At 38.6% G+C, this 17,703-nt stretch overlaps 1 protein-coding gene across 1 annotated transcript in view; it reads left to right on the top strand.

Moving 5' to 3' along the window:
- Positions 1-1,746: 1,746 nt before the first annotated feature.
- The window catches only part of LOC102982706 (zinc finger protein 260-like), a 36,349-nt gene continuing 20,392 nt past the window's right edge, over positions 1,747-17,703 (top strand). Inside the window, exons 1-5 of the mRNA XM_055080866.1 lie at positions 1,747-1,844; positions 2,657-2,805; positions 4,104-4,162; positions 16,334-16,460; positions 16,721-16,816. Coding sequence (XP_054936841.1) covers positions 4,148-4,162; positions 16,334-16,460; positions 16,721-16,816 — 238 coding nt within the window. The 5' untranslated portion in view covers positions 1,747-1,844; positions 2,657-2,805; positions 4,104-4,147. The remainder of the gene's footprint in view (positions 1,845-2,656; positions 2,806-4,103; positions 4,163-16,333; positions 16,461-16,720; positions 16,817-17,703) is intronic.

Below are 17,703 nucleotides of genomic sequence, written 5' to 3'. Positions count from 1 at the left end.
ACATTGTCTCATGATTACTGTTGGTGTATTTGTCTTTTAAATTACATGAGAAACAAAAAGAGGAGTTACTTTTTTTTTTCTTTAACCTCTTTTTTACTATTGCGGTACTGTTGCACTTCTGGTTGTTGATTCATCTATATTTTTATTTTTACTCTTTCTAACATATCTGTTAGTTTTCTAGTCTAATTTTATTTTTTACTTCTTTATTGTTCTCTCTTTTTTTTTTTTTTTTTGCCACCCCATGCAGCTTGCAGGATCTTGGTTCACGAGCTGGGTCAGGCTGAAGCTCCTGCGTTGGGAGCTCCGAGTCCGAGTCCGAGTCCGAACCACTGGACTAACAACAGAGAACCTCAGGCCCCAGGGAATATTCATCAGAGTGAGTTGTCAGGGAGGTCCTCATCTCAACACCAAAACCCAGCTCTCCCCAACAGCCTACAATCTCCAGTGCTGGAAGCCTCAGGCCAAACAACCAGTGAGACGAGAACACAATCCCACTCATTAAAAAAAAAAAAAAAAAAAAAAAAAGGAGGAGTTACTAACAAAGAAACACAACAGTACCTGTTTTTATATTTGCCTATGTAGTTATCTTTACTGGTATTCTTTATTTGTTAATATGGCTTTAAGTTACTGTCTAGTGTTGAGTATCCTTCCTTTTCAGGCTAACAGACGTAGTTTAGAATTTCTTGTAGGGTAGGTCTACACTGACTTAGCTTGGACCAAACTTTAATCAGGCTTCTCTCGCCCTCACAAGCCCCGAACTTTGGCTGTCCCCCAGTGTGACCAAGCACAGAAATACAGAATATATCCTCCCATCCCTTAACAGCTCATTCCAAAAAGGGCTTAACAGAGTCAGACAAATTTCCAGTCAGACTACCCCATCACGCTGTTTGTTCACCTCCTCCACTCACTCAATTTCCTCTCGAGTTCCCGCTAATTCTTCTTATTCCTCCCTAGAAAAGAAAAGCCTTTTTCTATTTAATTTTGAGACGCTTTCCGATCCTTAAGTCAGGGCATTATTTCTATTGCAATAGTCTTTTTTAGAGGCTTCTCTTTACCCGAAGCCTGGATTTATTTTTGATATCCAACACGCCACCTTGCTTATCTTTTTCACTGCTAAGAGAAATGCTACCATTTACTGTTTACTTTTAAACAGTATCATCTTATTGCTAGTATTTCCTAGTATTTAATTGATTTAATTTCTTAGTATTTAAAGTAACTTTCCTGTTCGTATTCATAATTCACATTGATTTACAACTTTGTTTCCTTGGGTAGCTTGGTGTTTAAAAGGCACACTGGCTGTGAGACTGTTTTTCTGAGGTACTAAAAGAACTCAGGGCTGCATACAGTAGAAGTGATAACCCTAGCCCACAATCTGAATTGCTAAGGAACAAATATGTTACTGAAATTCTTTCAAGGTACTGGGCGAGCAGGCTTCTGGGAAATGGAGTCTGGAAGTTCGTGAGCTCACCGCGCATGGTCACGGGAACCGGTCTCTTTTTTTGCGGCTCCTTCTGCGCATGTGTAATAGCCTGGAGGCTCTGCCTCTAGAAAGCCTCGGGGCGATTGTGGCAGAAGGTCACGGAGCGTCCGGGTGTGCGCGCCGCTCAGGGAGCTGGTGCGGCCCTAGTGGGAGTGGCGGGCGAGGCAGAAGGGTTGGACGAGGGCCGGGGGGAGGTGGGGCGGCCCTGTGCGGCTCCAGGGAGTAGGCAGGGGGCTGCGGTGCCCGACGGTGGGGAGGGGCAGGACCCGCGGCGTAAGAACCTGAGAGGGCAGGTGGTGGCGGCCTTGGCGGAGTTTCTGGCTGGAGAAGTCACCGGCGTCGGGCGTGGGGACGCCAGACCTCGGTGAGGCTGCAGATTCCGCGACGCAGGCCGCCTGGTCTCTGCGGCCACGGGAGTGGGGCATGTGCACGTGCGTGATGGGTGCGCCCTGCCCGCAAGTGGGGGGCGGGTTTGAGGGGAGCTTGGGTCCAGGGCAGAACTAGGTATAAAGGAATTATCTGTGAAAGTTACCTACGTGAGACTTCATTTTCTCGTCTGTGAAACTCAAGATATTAATAATATGTGCCTCGTGCGGTTGTTCAGAGGATTAAATACCATAGCACAGTGCCTGGCAGTAAATGTTAGCTACGGTGGTTCATAGAAATAATTCTTCTTCCTACTCGTTACTTTATGGCTCACAACCTGTCACTTAGGTCAGTATAACTCTCCCCACTGTAGCAGATTAGAACACTGAGACTGACAGGACAGTTATATAGACAAAGCCACAAAACTATCAGATAACAAACTAGAAGACAAACTCAGATTTTCTCCGAATGTCATGGTCTTTCGCATTTACTGTCTTGGTTATAAAAGCCAGCACTGCATCCTCCCCAGAACTTAGCAAAAATAATTTGACGTGTGAAGAAAGAATTTGAACGGTTGAGTATTACCATGTAGCAGCTCTGTTTCTGGGATTTCTAGATGTCTTCGGAGTCCTTGGGACACACAGCATAATTGTTTCTGAGTTAGTTCTGTAACAGTCTAGTTTTGTGTTCTGAGCAGGTTTGGTTTGAGTTTATTGAAGGTCCGACCTGAGATTCTATGGAATAATGGATACTAAGAGTTGAACTGCGGGCCTGGGTGAAGGTTCCAATTAAAATGAATTTGTTCCTTAGGTGCATTTGTCATCTACCTTGGAATAAAGTACCTCTTGTGAAGTAAGAAGGAGGAGTCTCTAGGAACAGAATCCGACGTGGGAGAGAACCACTCCACCGTTTGAGTGTCTTAGCAGAGGCAGTAGTTCCTCGAAGGGAGCAGATCCCAGGTTTGCACTGCCTGCTCAGAATGAGTGAGATTTGGATGATGTTGCCACATTCAGACGTCGTCACAGGCTGCCTGATGGAGGAAAGTCTGGACCAGTTTTCAGAAGGCAGGGGAACTGGGCTGAGAGGAATGAAGGAGGGATAGGCTATTCAGGAAAAAAAAGTTCACTGGAGAGCTTTTGAGGACATGGTGTGAGGAAAGGAGCTTTACAGCTAGATTGGAATGAATTCTGTTTTAGCAATCCCGGTTTAACCCGCACTCTCTATTTTTCACTCACTCATCCCAGATTCTGAGCTCTTAGCACAGTGAATCTGGCATCTAAAAATATGCTGATGATTTTCTTATACACAACAGTATAAGAAGAACTTTCTATTTGTCTTGTTAAAAGTTGGGAAAAATTAGTCCTGAGGGTGTAGATGAATTTCCCTGGCTTCGTGTTAGTGGCAGAGCCAAGAGTAGATGTTGAGTCTCCTGATACCCAGGCCAGTTGCTGCTGCATCATCATTGGTAAAACGTTTCTTAAAAGGCAGTCTTTTGAGGATCTGTATATACTTTTTTGTGGTTTTTTTTTAACTTTTATCCATATTAAAAAATTTTTTTTTAATTAGTTGATTTTTAAAATTGAAGCATCATTGATTTACAGTGTTTCAGGTGTACAGCAAAGTGATTCAGTTACACATATATATATTCTTTTTCAGATTATTTTCCATTATAGATTATTACAAGATACTGAATAGCTGTATATATATAACTATATTTTATAGTTCGCTGTGCTATACAGTAGGTCCTTGTTGTTTATCTATGCACATACTTTAGAAAAACACTTAAAAAGTAACCTTGAAGTGCCTCCTTCCCTTTTTCTGTAGCTTTGGGTGAATTCTCTACCTCAAGCAGTAAATAAGAAAATATACGTGTACATTACAACATTTGCTATATAACTTAATGAAAGCTTAGTGTTCCTTCATTTAGGGTATTGTTATTTGACCAATTTCCTTGTAATTTTTAAATTTCTTTGAAATAAAGGGGTACATATATTGTTAAAAAAAGTAGAAAATAATTACATTCACCCAGTGAAAAATTGCATACCCAAGCTCTGCATGACCATATCACAGTCACACATAGACATGTGAGTACTTTTTTTCATATGTCCCTTCCTGCCCCTTCTCCAGGATGAAAAGGATATTCTCTCACAAAGAAGCATTTTACCCAGTCTATTTTTGTAGCCATTTAAATAGGCAAATCCAGGAGTTGCAGGCAGTCTGTATCTCTAATGACTTTATTCCTCTCTTTCTATCCCAGCTATACCTTCAGAGATTTCAACATTTTTCCAAGACCAGCAAAATATGAAGAAATCTTATGTGAGTTGTTAAAGTCTTTCTACACTGTTTAACAATGTATTTTATGAGGTTAATGACTCCTATACTTGAAATAGAAAAGTAGAAATAGATAAAATGAACCTGAGGGAAACAGCATAGCATAATGGTTCTCAAACTTTAATGTGCATTAAAATCACCTGGAAAGTTTGCAAAACATGGAATGGGGCCTGAGATTGCAGGTGATGGTGATATTGAGGTCTACAGGCCAGTAGCATTGGAATAGCAGGTCACTAGAGCAGAGTTGGCAAGGAGACACATACACACAGATCATAAGAAATTATGTGGTTATCAAATTCAAGCTGCAAATATTTACTTACTTATTTAAAAATTAATTTTTATTGGAGTATAGTTGCTTTATGATGTTGTGTTCATTTCTGCAGTACAGCAAAGTGAATCAGCTATATGTATACCTATATCCCCTCTTTTTTGTTGGATTTCCTTCCCATTTAGGTCACCACAGAGCATTGAGTAGAGTTCCCTGAGCTATAGAGTAGGTTCTCATTAGAGCTGCAAATATTTCTGACCATTCTGGTAGTCATGGCCAAAAAAAAGACTGTTACATGGCTTTTATTGATCATGTGAGTAAAGCTGCCTGATTCCTTTTGGAGCCAAAAGATTTTCTGACATTGAAAGCTGAAAGAAGAAAAAAAAACCAACCTTTTGTTTCTTTTCCTGTAAATGATGAACAACCTTTTGGTGGCAACCATGAAATAAATGCTGTAATTATTCTTCAGTGGATGCAAAAGATGGTACCAAGCAAAACCCAGTTAATAAGATTTTTCAGGAGGCCATATTACTGATGCTCATGTAGACAGCTTTCTGATGGCTTGGTTTTTTTTTTTGGTCCCACCCCTGGATAAAACTAGAACATCTACAGAATAAATTGACTGCATGTCCTTAAAATAAATTTCTAAAATTCTTTGTTTTGCTCAGTATGTAGAGTGTTCAGTTAGGAGAAGATTTTCTGGCAGATGTTTCTGCACCTAATCAAATTTCAATCTGCTTCATGCAAAATGGATTCTGCCCTCATCATTTGCTGGAATTTGTCAGTGAAAGTCACCAATAATATATATTGTTTAAGTACACAAGATTTTCTGGCAGATGTTTCTGCACCTAATCAAATTTCAATCTGCTTCATGCAAAATGGATTCTGCCCTCATCATTTGCTGGAATTTGTCAGTGAAAGTCACCAATAATATATATTGTTTACACGTAAACAATTAACCATTTTAAAGTGTACATTTCAGTGGCATTTAATATATTCACAGTATTGTGCAACCATCATCACTATCTAGTTCCAGAACATTTCCATCATCCCAAAATAAAACCTAATACCCTTTAAAGTCATTCTCTATTCCCCTTTTACCCCAGTCCCTGGCAACTACTAATTTACTTTCTGACTCTAAGAACTTGCCTCTTGTAGATATTTTACATAAATGTAACTATACAGTATGTGTTTTTTGTGTCTTTCACTTAGTATGTTTTCAGATTTCATCCATATTGCAGCATGTATCAGATTTCATTCCTTTCCCACCCCCCAGCTTTATTAAGGTATAATTGACAAAATTGTAAGATATTTAAAGTATATGTCATGACAGTTTGATGTACATATATGTTATGAAAGGATTCCTTCCATCTAGTAAATTAACACATCCACCACCTCACATATTTTTCTGTTTTTTTGTGAGACATTTAAGTTCTCCGCAGATTTCAATTATACAATCAATACAATGTTATCAGTGTAGTCACCAGGTTATACATTAGATCCTCAGACCTTTTTCATTTTATAGCTGAAAGTTTGTACCCTTTTACCAAGATTCCATTTCTTTTCATGACTCAATATTCCACTGTATGGATGTACCACATTTTGTTTATGCAGGTATCAATTGATGGACATCTTTGTTTCCACCTTACAGCTATTGTGAATAGTGCCACCGTCAACATTTGTGCACATTTTTGTTTGAAAACCTGTTTTCTGCCTGTATCACTGCATCTTTTCCAGTCTTGAATAGTCTCATTAAATAATCGTATTTCATTAAAAAAGAAAAGAAAACCTGTTTTCAATTATGGGTATATACCTAGAAGTGGAAATGCTGGGTCCTATGTTAATTATTTTTAACTTAATGAGGAACCACCAAACTTTTTCACAATGGCTGCACAATTTTACATTTTCACCAGCAATATATGAGAGTTCCGGTTTTTCCTCATCCTCAGCAACACTTGTTAACGTCTATATTTTTTTATTATAGCCATCCTAGTGTGTGTGAAGTCATATCTCATTGTGGTTTTGATGTGCTTTTCCCTAATGACAGATGAGCACCATTTTGTGTGCTTCTTGGACATTTCTATAACTACTTTGCAGACATATCTATTCATGTCCTTTGTCCATTTTTAAATTGGGTTGTTTATTATAAGAATATTTCGGGTACTAGGCTTCTATCAGTTATATGATTTTCAAATATTTCCTCCCATTCTTTGAGTTGTCTTTTCATTCTTTTGATAGTATATACTTTGAATCAAAAAGGGTTTTAATTTTTTTAAATAAATTAGTTTAGTGGTGCTTGATTCTTTTTTTTATAAATTTATTTTATTTATTTTATATTTGGCTGCATTGGGTCTTTGTTGCTGCGTGCGGGCTTTCTCTAGTTGCAGCGAGCGGGGGCTACTCTTCATTGCGGTGTGTGGGCTTCTCATTGTGGTGGCTTTTCTTGTGGAGCACAGGCTCTAGGCACGCAGGCTTCAGTAGTTGTGGCTCGCGGGCTCAGTAGTTGCGGCTCGTGGGATCTAGAACGCAGGCTCAGTAGTTGTGGCTCACGGACTTAGTTGCTCCTTGGCATGTGGGATCTTCCCAGACCAGGGCTCAAACCTGTGTGCCCTGTACTGGCGGGAGGATTCTTAACCATTGCACCACCAGGGAAGCCCAAGGGTTTTAATTTTGATGAAGTTTGATTTATCTATTTTTCTTCTGTTGTATGTGCTTTTGATGTCATATTTAAGAACTCATTGCCAAAGCAAGATCATGAAGATTTACTATGTTTTCTCCTAAGAGTGTTACAGTTTTAGCTCTTACATTTAGGTCTTTGATCTATTTTGAGTTAATTTTTGCATATATAACATGAGGAAGGGGTCCAGTTTCATATATTTGTATGTGGATATCCAGTTGTCCCGACACCGTTTATTGAAGAGACTTTTTTTCACATTGAGTGGTCTTGGTACTCTTGATGAGAAATAGTTCACCAGAGATGTGTAGGTTTATTTCCAGACTTTCAGTTCTGTTCACTTGATCTATATGTGTATCCTTATGCCAGTTCCACACTGTTTTGATTCTCTAGCTTTGTGGCAAGTTTTGAAGTCAGAACACGTGAGTCCTCTGATTTGTTCTTCTTTGTCAAGGTTGTTTTGGCTATTCGAGGTTCCTTGCAATTCCACGTGAATTTAAAGATCATGTCCATTTCTGTAAAAAAGGCTGTTGGATTTTTCATCGAATTTGTGGAACACTAGGGAGTATTCTTATCTTGACTATATTAAGTATTTTATTCCATGAACAAGGAGTGTCCTTCCATTATTTAGGTCTTTAATTTCTTTCAGCAAAGTTTTGTAGTTTTCAGTGTATACAAGTCTTGGACCTCCTTGATTAACTCTGTTCCAAAGTATTTTATTCTTTTTGATGGTATTATAAGTAGAGTTGTTTTCTTAATTTACTTTTGGATTGTTCATTAAACTGATATTTTGTGTGTTAATCTTGTGTTCTACAATTTTATTGAATTTATTAGCTCTAATAGTTTTTTGATGGATATTTTAGGATTTTCTGTATGTAAGATCATGTCATCTAAAGACAGAGATAGTTTTACTTCACTGTTTCTAATTTGGATGGCTTTATTTCTTTTTATTGCCTGGTTTCTCTGGCTGGGACTTCTTTTACAGTGTTGAATAGAAGTGACCAAGGTGGGTATTCTTGTCTTGTTCCGCATTTTAGTGGGAAAGCTTTCAGTCTTTTACCATTAAATATGTTAGCTGTGGGTTTTTCGTAAAAGCCTCTTTATCATTTTGGGAAGTTCACTTCTATTCCTAGTTTATTGAGTGATTTTATCCAGAAAAGGTTTTGGATGTAGTCAAGTGCTTTTTCTGCTTCACTTGAGCATCATGTGGGGATTTTTCATCTTCATGTGGTATATTAAATTGATTTTCTCATGTTGAACTGCTCTTGCATTCCTGGTATAAATTCTACTTCATCATGATTCATGATCTGTTTATTTGTTTGTTTGTTTATTCATTCATTCATTCATGCTGCACCACGCAGCTTGCGGGATCTTAGTTCCCCGACCAGGGATGGAACTCTTGCCCCCAGCAGTGGAAGTGTGGAGTCCTAATCACTGGACCGCCAGGGAATTACCCATGATCCTTTTAATATGTTGTTTGGACTCAATTTTGTAGTATTTTGTTGAGGATATTACATTTATATTCATAAGGCATATTGTCCTGTAATTTCATTTTATTGTGATGCCTTTATCTAACTTAGATATTAGGGTAATTAATGCTGGCCTCATTGAATTAGTTAAGAAGTACAGTTTACCCTTGAACTACACAGGTTTAAACTGCATGGGTCCTCTTATATGCAGAGTTTTTTCAATACTAGATATTGCAGTACTACACAGTCCATGGATGGTTGAATCTGCAGGTGCAGAACCGCAGATAAGGAGGGATAGCTCTGAAGTTATACTCGGATTTTCAACCGCACTGAGGTCATCACCCCTAACCCCTGCGTTTTTCAGGGCTCTGAAAAACGTTTTTCAGGGTTTTTCTTCCTCTTTTTTGGAAGAGTTTGGGAAGGATTAGTGTTAATTCTTCTTTAAATGTTTGTTAAAATTCACCAGTGAAGTCATCTGGTTCTGGACTTTTCTTTGTTGAGAAGTTTTTGATTACTGATTTGATCTCTTTGCTTGTTATTCACATTTTGTATTTCTTCCTGAGTCAGTTGGTTATTTGCGTGTTTCTAGGAATTTATTCATTTCATCTGTTTCTAATTTTTTGATGTAAATTGTTTTTAGTATTGTCTTATAACCCTTTTTATTTCTGTTAGGTTGGTAGTAATGTCTCCATTTCTGATTTTAATATCTTGAGTCTTTTTTACTTTGTCAGTCTAGTTAGAGGTTTGTCAGTTTTGTTGATTGTTTTTTAGAGAAGCACTTTTGGTTTTGTTCAATTTTTTTATTCCACTTATTTGTCTCTCCTCTAATCTTAATTATTTCCTTCTTCCTGCCAGAGACAAAGACCAAAATATGTATATATTCCTTACTGTATCACAGTATCAGAAGGATAGAGACAAACAGGGAGAACACCATGTGATGATGGAAGCAGAGATTGGAGTAATGCAGCTTCAATCCAGAGAATGTCAAGTATTGCTGGCCACAATCAGAAACGAGGGGGAGGCAAGGAAAGTTTCTGTCTAGAGTCCCAGGGGGAGCATGGCCTTGCTAACACCTTGCTTTTGGACGTCTAGACTGTAGAACTATGAGAGGATAAATTTCTCATTACAAACCACCAGTTTGTGGGAATTTGTCATAGCAGCCCTAGGAATCTTATCCATGTGCCATAGATTTGTAATTATTGTTTTATGCTTTTGTCTTTTAAGTCAGATGGAAAAAAAGGAGTTATTAACCAAAAATATAATAATATTGGCTTTCATATATACCTTTATAGTTTTTAAAATTATTTGTTTATTTATTTATTCATTTATTTTGGCTGTGCAGGGTCTTAGTTGCAGCATGTGGGCATGCGGGACCTTTAGTGGTGGCATGTGGACTTCTTAGTTGTGGCATGCAGGCTTCTTAGTTGCAGCATGTGGACTCTTAGTTGTAGCATGTATGTGGGATCTAGTTCCCCAACCAAGGATCAAACCTGGGCCCCCTGCATTGGGAGCGCAGAGTCTTACCCACTGGACCACCAGGGAAGTCCCTACTTTTATAGTTTAATGGTGTTCTTTATTTCTTTAACTAGCTTCTTTTTTTTTTTTTTTTGTGGTACGCGGGCCTCTCACTGTTGTGTCCTCTCCCGTTGTGGAGCACAGGCTCCGGATGCGCAGGCTCAGCGGCCATGGCTCACAGGCCTAGCCGCTCCGCAGCATGTGCGGGATCTTCCCAGACCGGGGCACGAACCCGTGTCCCCTGCATCGGCAGGTGGACTCTCAACCACTGCGCCACCAGGGAAGCCCTCTTTAACTAGCTTTGAGTTAGTGTCTTCCATTCATTTTAGCCTGAAGGACTCTTTAGGTTTTCTTGAAGTACAAGTCTATTAGCAACAAACTCCCTCGGCTTTTGTTTATCTGAGAATGGCTTAATTTCTCTTTGTTTGGAAGAACAGTATTTTTGAATGTAGAATTCTTCATTGAAAGTTTTTTCTTTCAGCACTTTAATATGTCATGCCACTGCCTCTTGTCCTCCATGGTTTCTGATGAGAAATTGGATATTCCTTTTCAGGATCTCCTGTACATGATGAGTCACTTCTCTCTATCTTTCAAGATTCTCTTTATCTTTGACAATTGATTATACTGTGTTTTAGTGGGTCTCTTTGTGCGTATCTTACTTGAAGTTCCTTGAGCTTTTTGGATGTGTAGGTTCATGTCTTTCATCAAATTTGGGAGGTTTTTGGCTTTATTTTTTCAAATATTTTTTCTGTCTTTTACTTTCCTTCTGGTACTCCCAATATGCAAATGTTGGTGTGCTTGATGGTGTCCCACAGGTCTCTTAGGCTCTGTTTATCTTTCTTTATTCTTTTTTCTTTCTGCCTCTCAAACTGTATAATTTCAGTTTACCTATCTTCTAGTTTGCTGATTCTTTTTTCCATCTGTTCACATCTGCTGTTGAACCCTCTAGTGAATTTTTTATTTCAATTTTTGTACTTTTCAACTTCAGTATTTCTATTTGTTGATATTTTCTTTGGTGGAACATCATTCTTCTAGTTTCCTTTAATTTCCCGCCCATGGTTTCCTTTACTTCTTTAACCTTATTTAAGACAATTGATTTATAATCTTTGTCTAGTAAATTCAAAGATTAGGCCTCCTCAGGGAAGGTGTCTGTGAATTTTTTTCTTGTGAAAGGGCTATACTTTCTCATTTAAATGCCTTATACTTTTTTGGTGAAACTGGACATTTTGAATATTATAATGTGTTAATTCAGAGATCAGATTTCCTCCCCAACCCTCAGAGTTGTTACTGTTGTGTGAGGCATAGTTTTTTGTTTGTTTGGTAAATTTCTAAACTATTTTTGTAAAGACTATCTTCTTTGTTGCATGTCATTACTGAAATCTCTGTCCCATTTACATAGTGCTCAACTAGTGATTTAACAGAGATTTCCTTAAGTGCCAAAAATCTCCCCAGTCCTTACTGTGGGGTTTGTGTGTGTTGGAGCATATCCTCAACACCACACTGGGCAGTTTACAACTCTTCCTTCACCCTCACTTCTTATTTGTACAGAGCTTGATAGTCACCCAGAGTTGAGAGCTTAGGATCTTGTCAGGTCTTTTTTGAACATGTGCCTCATCCTAGATATGTGTGGGTCTTCTAGATTTCCAGGACTATATGGAAACTTTTCAAAGCCCCAAAGCATTTCACTCCCCAGCTTTTCTTCACAGACTTTTTTGAAATATGTTTTGTTTGCTCTAGCTGACGTCCTTTGCCCCAGTGGCAGCAGCTGGTTCATTTGCCTTTAAATGTTTTCAGTAAATGCCCTTCATGTAGCCATTTCTCTGATGTGAGAGGTTCTGAGCATTCTTCTGTAGTCTTTTCAGGTCTCCACCAGACAGGTTAAAACAAACAACCACAATTGTTGAGAAACAGCTCCATTCTGCTCTTCCTGGCACCAGGAATCTACACCAAGAATATTGGAGTCCATCTTCAAGACCAAATGTTACTGGTTGAATTGTCTCCTGAAAATTTATATTTTAAAGTCCTAATCATTGATATCTCAGAATATGACCTTATTGGGAGAAAGGGTCTTTACAGAGGTAATCAAGTTAAAGTGAGGTCATTAGAGTGGGCCCTAATCCAATACTAGTGTCCTTATAAAAGGGAAATTTGGACAAAGAGCTACATATAGCAGGAAGACGTTGTAGAGTTACAGGGAGAAGACAGCCATCTAAAAGCCAAGGAGAAAGGCTTTGAATAGATTCTTATCTCACAGCCCTCAGAAGGAACCAGCCCTGCTGACACCTTAATCTTGGACTTCTAGCCTCCAGATCTTTGAGATAATATATTTATGTTGTTTAAGCCACTCAGTCTGTATACTTTATTATGGCAACCATAGCAAGCTAATACAGCCTGAGAGGGTGAGATGGAGCAAGGGTAAGTTAAAACAACACAAGATCCCTCCTACCAGGTTTCAGTTGCATTTTTCTTGATTAATCATTCTCTTGATTGTTGTAACCTTTGTCTATTTTCCAGAGTTCTACTAAAGTTGATTCTGATAGTTTTTGCCAGGTTTTTAGGTGTTCCCTTGGAGGGATGTGGCCCTGAGTGTTCTCTGCTCTCCTGTTTTCCCTGGTCAGAGTCTGTTACCAGTGATATGTTGCAGTTTTGGAGTTACTTGACCTCTCTGCAGCATTTGACCCCACTGCCTGCTCTTCTGCAAAGCCTCTACTAGCAGCTCCTATAACTTCATACAACCCTCTTTCTACCCCTCTAGTGATGTCTCCTTCAGAACAATTAAGGACTTTGACTCGTGGCAATTAATGTATCCCTGTATATTAGTTTCCTGTTACAGCACTAACAAATTGCCACAGATTTAATGGTTTAAACCAACACACAGTTAGAGGGGATCCAAATTAATCTTACAAGGTAATGACAAGACTTGTACCTTCTGGGCTGTGATGGGAGAATCTGTTTCCTTGCTTTTTTCAGCTGTTGTGGCACCTTCCTCCAATTTTCAAGGCATATCACATCAGTCTCAACTCTTTCTTTATATTGCCTTCTCCTCTTCTGTAGTCACATCTCTTTCTGGCTCCTTCTTATTTATTAGGACACTTGTGATTATCCTTAGGGTCCACCTGGATAATCCAGGTTGCTCTCTTTTCAGGATTCTTAGCTAATCACATCTACAAAGGCCCTCTTGCCATATACAGTAATATTCACATGTTCCAGGGATTAGGACATGAATATCCTTAGGCCATTATTCAACCTACCACAGCTGGGTTTTCATCCTTGACTCACTGTTCATATACATGTTTATATATTTGTATATATACATGAATTTCTCATTCTATTTGTGTAAGTAGACAGAAATGTATGTATCATGGAAGAATATATATTTTGTTTTATATGCTTCTTAGAATTATGTCAGTTATCTCATTTGATATGTAGGTTACTGTACCTCCGTTTTAAAAATTTTAATATTGTACTTAAGATTGGTCCAAATTGATTAATACTTTATCCTTTTTAATGTCATGTAATATTTTATTATGAGACCATACCACAGTTTAGTTTTCCATTTCTTTACTGAAAGACGCTTGCCATTTCCATTTTTCATTGTCATGTATAATACAGGCATTCCTTGTTTTATTGTGCTTTGCTTTACTGCACTTCACAGATACTGTATTTTTTTTACAAATTGAAGGTTTGTGGTAACTCTGCATCGAGACTTTTGGCACATTGTTCCAAAAGCATTTGCTCACTTCATGTCTGTTGTCATATTTTGGTAATTTTCACAATATTTGAAACTTTTTCATTATTATTATATTTGTTATGGTGATCTGTGATCAGTGATCTTTGATGTTACTATTGTAATTGTTTTGGGGCACCACAAACCACACCCATATAAGACAGTGAACTTAAATGTTGTATATGTTCTGACTGCTCCACCAACCAGCTGTTCCCCAGTCACTTTCCCTCTCTTTGGGCCTCTGTATTCCCTGAGACACAACAGTATTGAAATTAGGCAAACTTGAAATAAATTGGCAAACTTGTAATAACTCTACAATGGCCTTTAAGTGTTCAAGTGAAAGGAAGAATCACACATCTCTCACTTTAAATCAAAAGCTAGATTAAACTTAGTGAGGAAAGCATGCTGAAAGCCTAGATAGACCAAAAGCTAGGCCTCTTGCACCAAACTGTTAGTCAAGTTGTGAATGCAAAGGAAAAGTTCTTGAAGGAAATTAAAAGTGCTATTCCAGTAAACACACAAATGATAAGAAGGTGAAACACCCTTATTGCTGATATGGAGAAAGTTTTAGTGGTCTGGATAGAAGATGAAAGCAGCTACAACATTCCCTTAACCAAAGCCTAATCCAGAGCAAGGACCTAATTCTCTTTTCTTCAATTCCATGTAAGGCTGAGAGAGGTGAGGAAAGCTGCAGAAGAAACATCTGAAGCTAGCAGAGGCTGGTTCATGAGGTTTCAGGAAAGAAGACGTCTCCATAATATCAAAGTACAAGGTGAAGCAGCAAGTGCTGATGTAGAAACTATAGCAAGTTATCTAGAAGATCTAGCTAATTAGTGAAGGTGGCGACACTAAACAACAGATTTTCAATGTAGACAAAACAGCCTTAAATTGGAAGAAGATGCCATCTAGGACTTGCATGGCTAGAGAGGAGAAGTCAGTGCCTGGCTTCAAAGGACAGGCTGAGTTAGGGGCTAACGCAGCTGTTGACTTTAAGTTGAAGCCAATGCTCATTTACCATTTGGAAAGTCCTAGGACCCTTAAGAATTATGCTAAATCTACTCTGCCTGTGCTCTATAAATGAAACAACAGAGCCTGGATGACAGCACATCAGTTTATAACATGGTTTGATGAATATTCTTAGCCTACTATTGAGACTTACTGCTCAGAAAAAAAGATTCCTTTCAAAATACTACTGTTCATTGACAATGCACCTGCTCACCCAGGAGCTCTGATGGAGATGTACAATGAGATTAATATTTTCATGCCTGCTAACACAGCATCTGCAGCCCATGGGTCAAGGAGTGATTTTGATGTTCAAGTCTTGTTATTTTAAAAATACATTTCATAACGCTATAGCTCTCATAGACAGTGATTTCTCTGATGGATCTGGCAAAGTAAAAACCTTCTGGAAAGGATTCACCATTCTAGAAGCCATTAGGAATGTTTGTGATTCATCGGAAGAGGTCTACGTGTCAACATTAACAGGCATTTGGAAGAAGCTGATTTCAGCCCTCATGGATGATTTTGAGGAGTTTGAGACTTAAGTGGTGGAAGTAATTGCAGGTATGGTAGAAATAGCAAGAGAACTAGAACTAGAAGTGGAGCCTGAAGGTATTACTGAATCACTCCAATCTCTTGATAAAACTTTAACGGTTGAGGAGTTGCTTCTTCTAGATGAGCAAAGAAAGTGGTTTCTTGAGATAGAATCTACTCTTGGTGAAGATTGTATGAGACTGTTCAGTTATGGGAAGAAAATACTCTGCCTACCTACATTTTTTTAAATCTAAAAACATAAGAATGAAATTTTATATATAGATAGACAATATAAGTTTACAATTTATAAATTAATAAAAAAGTTTCCCAGAAGGAAGAGTAAGCAGATATTTTGGACACCCCTATTCTACAGGAGTTATATCCAAAATTATTCAATAACTCGCTCCCTGAATAACTCCGTAGCTCCTTATCTTATCATAGTTCCAAATGGTACTCTCTTATGTGCTAATTGCTTTTTTTTTAAGAGGTATCCATGGTTATGCTGTTGCCCCAGGCTCATGAATGTTACTCTAATGTTGTTTAACCACTCAGAATTTTACCTCCTCAGTGAAACCCACCCTAATAGCAGGAATAGAACTTTTGTCTCCTTTGAAACCGCAATCAACTTTGCTCATCTTTTCACAATTGTAACATCTTATTGTAGTTATATGCTTGTATGTTTGTCTGTTTTTCAGATTGTATGCTTCTTGATAACAGTAACATTGCTTTGTCTTCAGATTCCCCCAAAGTAGGATAGTTTTTATGGCATGCAAGCATCAATAACTTATACCAGTAGTAGGGAATATCTGTTATGATTTCTCTCTCTCCAGCCAAGTACAGTGCAGAAGTAGACATCCCAAAACATATTTTGATTGACTCTGAATAGTGAGCAGTATAACCATTCTCATGTAGCTTCTCCATGTCTTTCAATTCTGATTACTTAAATTTGAGCACAAATATGCTATTTCAGGAATCCTTATCATTTGAGGATGTGACTTTGGACTTCACCCAGGAGGAGTGGCAGCAGCTGGACCCTGCTCAAAGGACACTGTACAGGGATGTGATGCTGGAGAACTATAGTCACCTCGTCTCAGTGGGTAGGGATTGTTTTCCATGTAGATTCCTAGTATGCATGTCCTTTCTTGGTTGCTGACACCTGTGGAAATTTTTTGAGTTTGAAGATACTTAGGCTTGAGATCCAGGGTGATAAGAAGAAGGACTGTTGAAACACCATAATGAATTTTTCTTTTCCCAATAATAGATTGAAATTGGTCCATGAAACTTCATTTTCTGTTTCCTTCAGGAGCCCTAAAGCCCATGAGCCTAGCGCAATTCCCATGTCATTTCCCATTCACAGGGTATTGCATCCCTAAACCAGAACTGATCTTCAGGTTGGAACAAGGAGAGCAACCATGGGTATTAGAGGAAGAGTCCCCAAGCCAGAGCTACCCAGGTGAGTTAGGATGTATTAAACAGAAGGACACCTGGTGATAGGTACGAATTCTTTTTAATCTTAAGTATTGCTCATGTGTTCATTTTTTCTTTTAACATCTTTATTGGAGTATAATTGCTTTACAGTGTTGTGTTAGTTTCTGCTGTGTGACAGAGTGAATCAGCTATATGTATACATATATCCCCATATTCCCTCCCTCTTGCATCTCCCTCCCACCTTCCTTATCCTACCCCTCTAGGTGGTTGCAGAGCACCGAGCTGATCTCTCTGTGCCATGCAGCTGCTTCCCACTAGCTCTCTGTTTTACATTTGGTAGTGTATATATGTCAGTGCTACTCTCTTACTTTGTCCCAGCTTACCTTTCACCCTCCCTGGGTCCTCAAGTCCATTCTCTACGGCTGTGTCTTTATTCCTGTCCTGCCTCTAGGTTCATCAGAACCTTTTTTTTTTCTTTTAGATTCCATATATATGTGTTAGTACATGTATTTATTTTTCTCTTTCTGACTTACTTCACTATGTATGACAGACTGTAGATCCATCCACCTCACTACAAATAACTCAATTTTGCTTCTTTTTTATGGCTGAGTAATACTCCATTGTATATATGTACCACATCTTCTTTATCCATTCGTCTGTCAATGGGCATTTAGGCTGCTTCCATGTCTTGGCTATAGTAAATAAAGCTGCAATGAACATTGTGGTACATGACTCTTTTTCAATTATGGTTTTCTCAGGGTATATGCCCAGTAGTGGGATTGCTGGGTCATATGGTAGTTCTATTTTTAATTTTTTAAGGAGCCTCCATACTGTTCTCCATAGTGGCTGTACCAATTTATATTCCCACCAACAATGCAGGAGGGTTCCCTTTTCTCCACACCCTCTCCAGCA

Source organism: Physeter macrocephalus, chromosome 20, assembly GCF_002837175.3.
Source record: "Physeter macrocephalus isolate SW-GA chromosome 20, ASM283717v5, whole genome shotgun sequence".
Lineage (NCBI taxonomy): Eukaryota > Metazoa > Chordata > Mammalia > Artiodactyla > Physeteridae > Physeter > Physeter macrocephalus.
The sequence above is the reverse complement of the archived record's forward strand: the minus strand, read 5'-3'. Positions and strand labels throughout refer to the sequence as shown.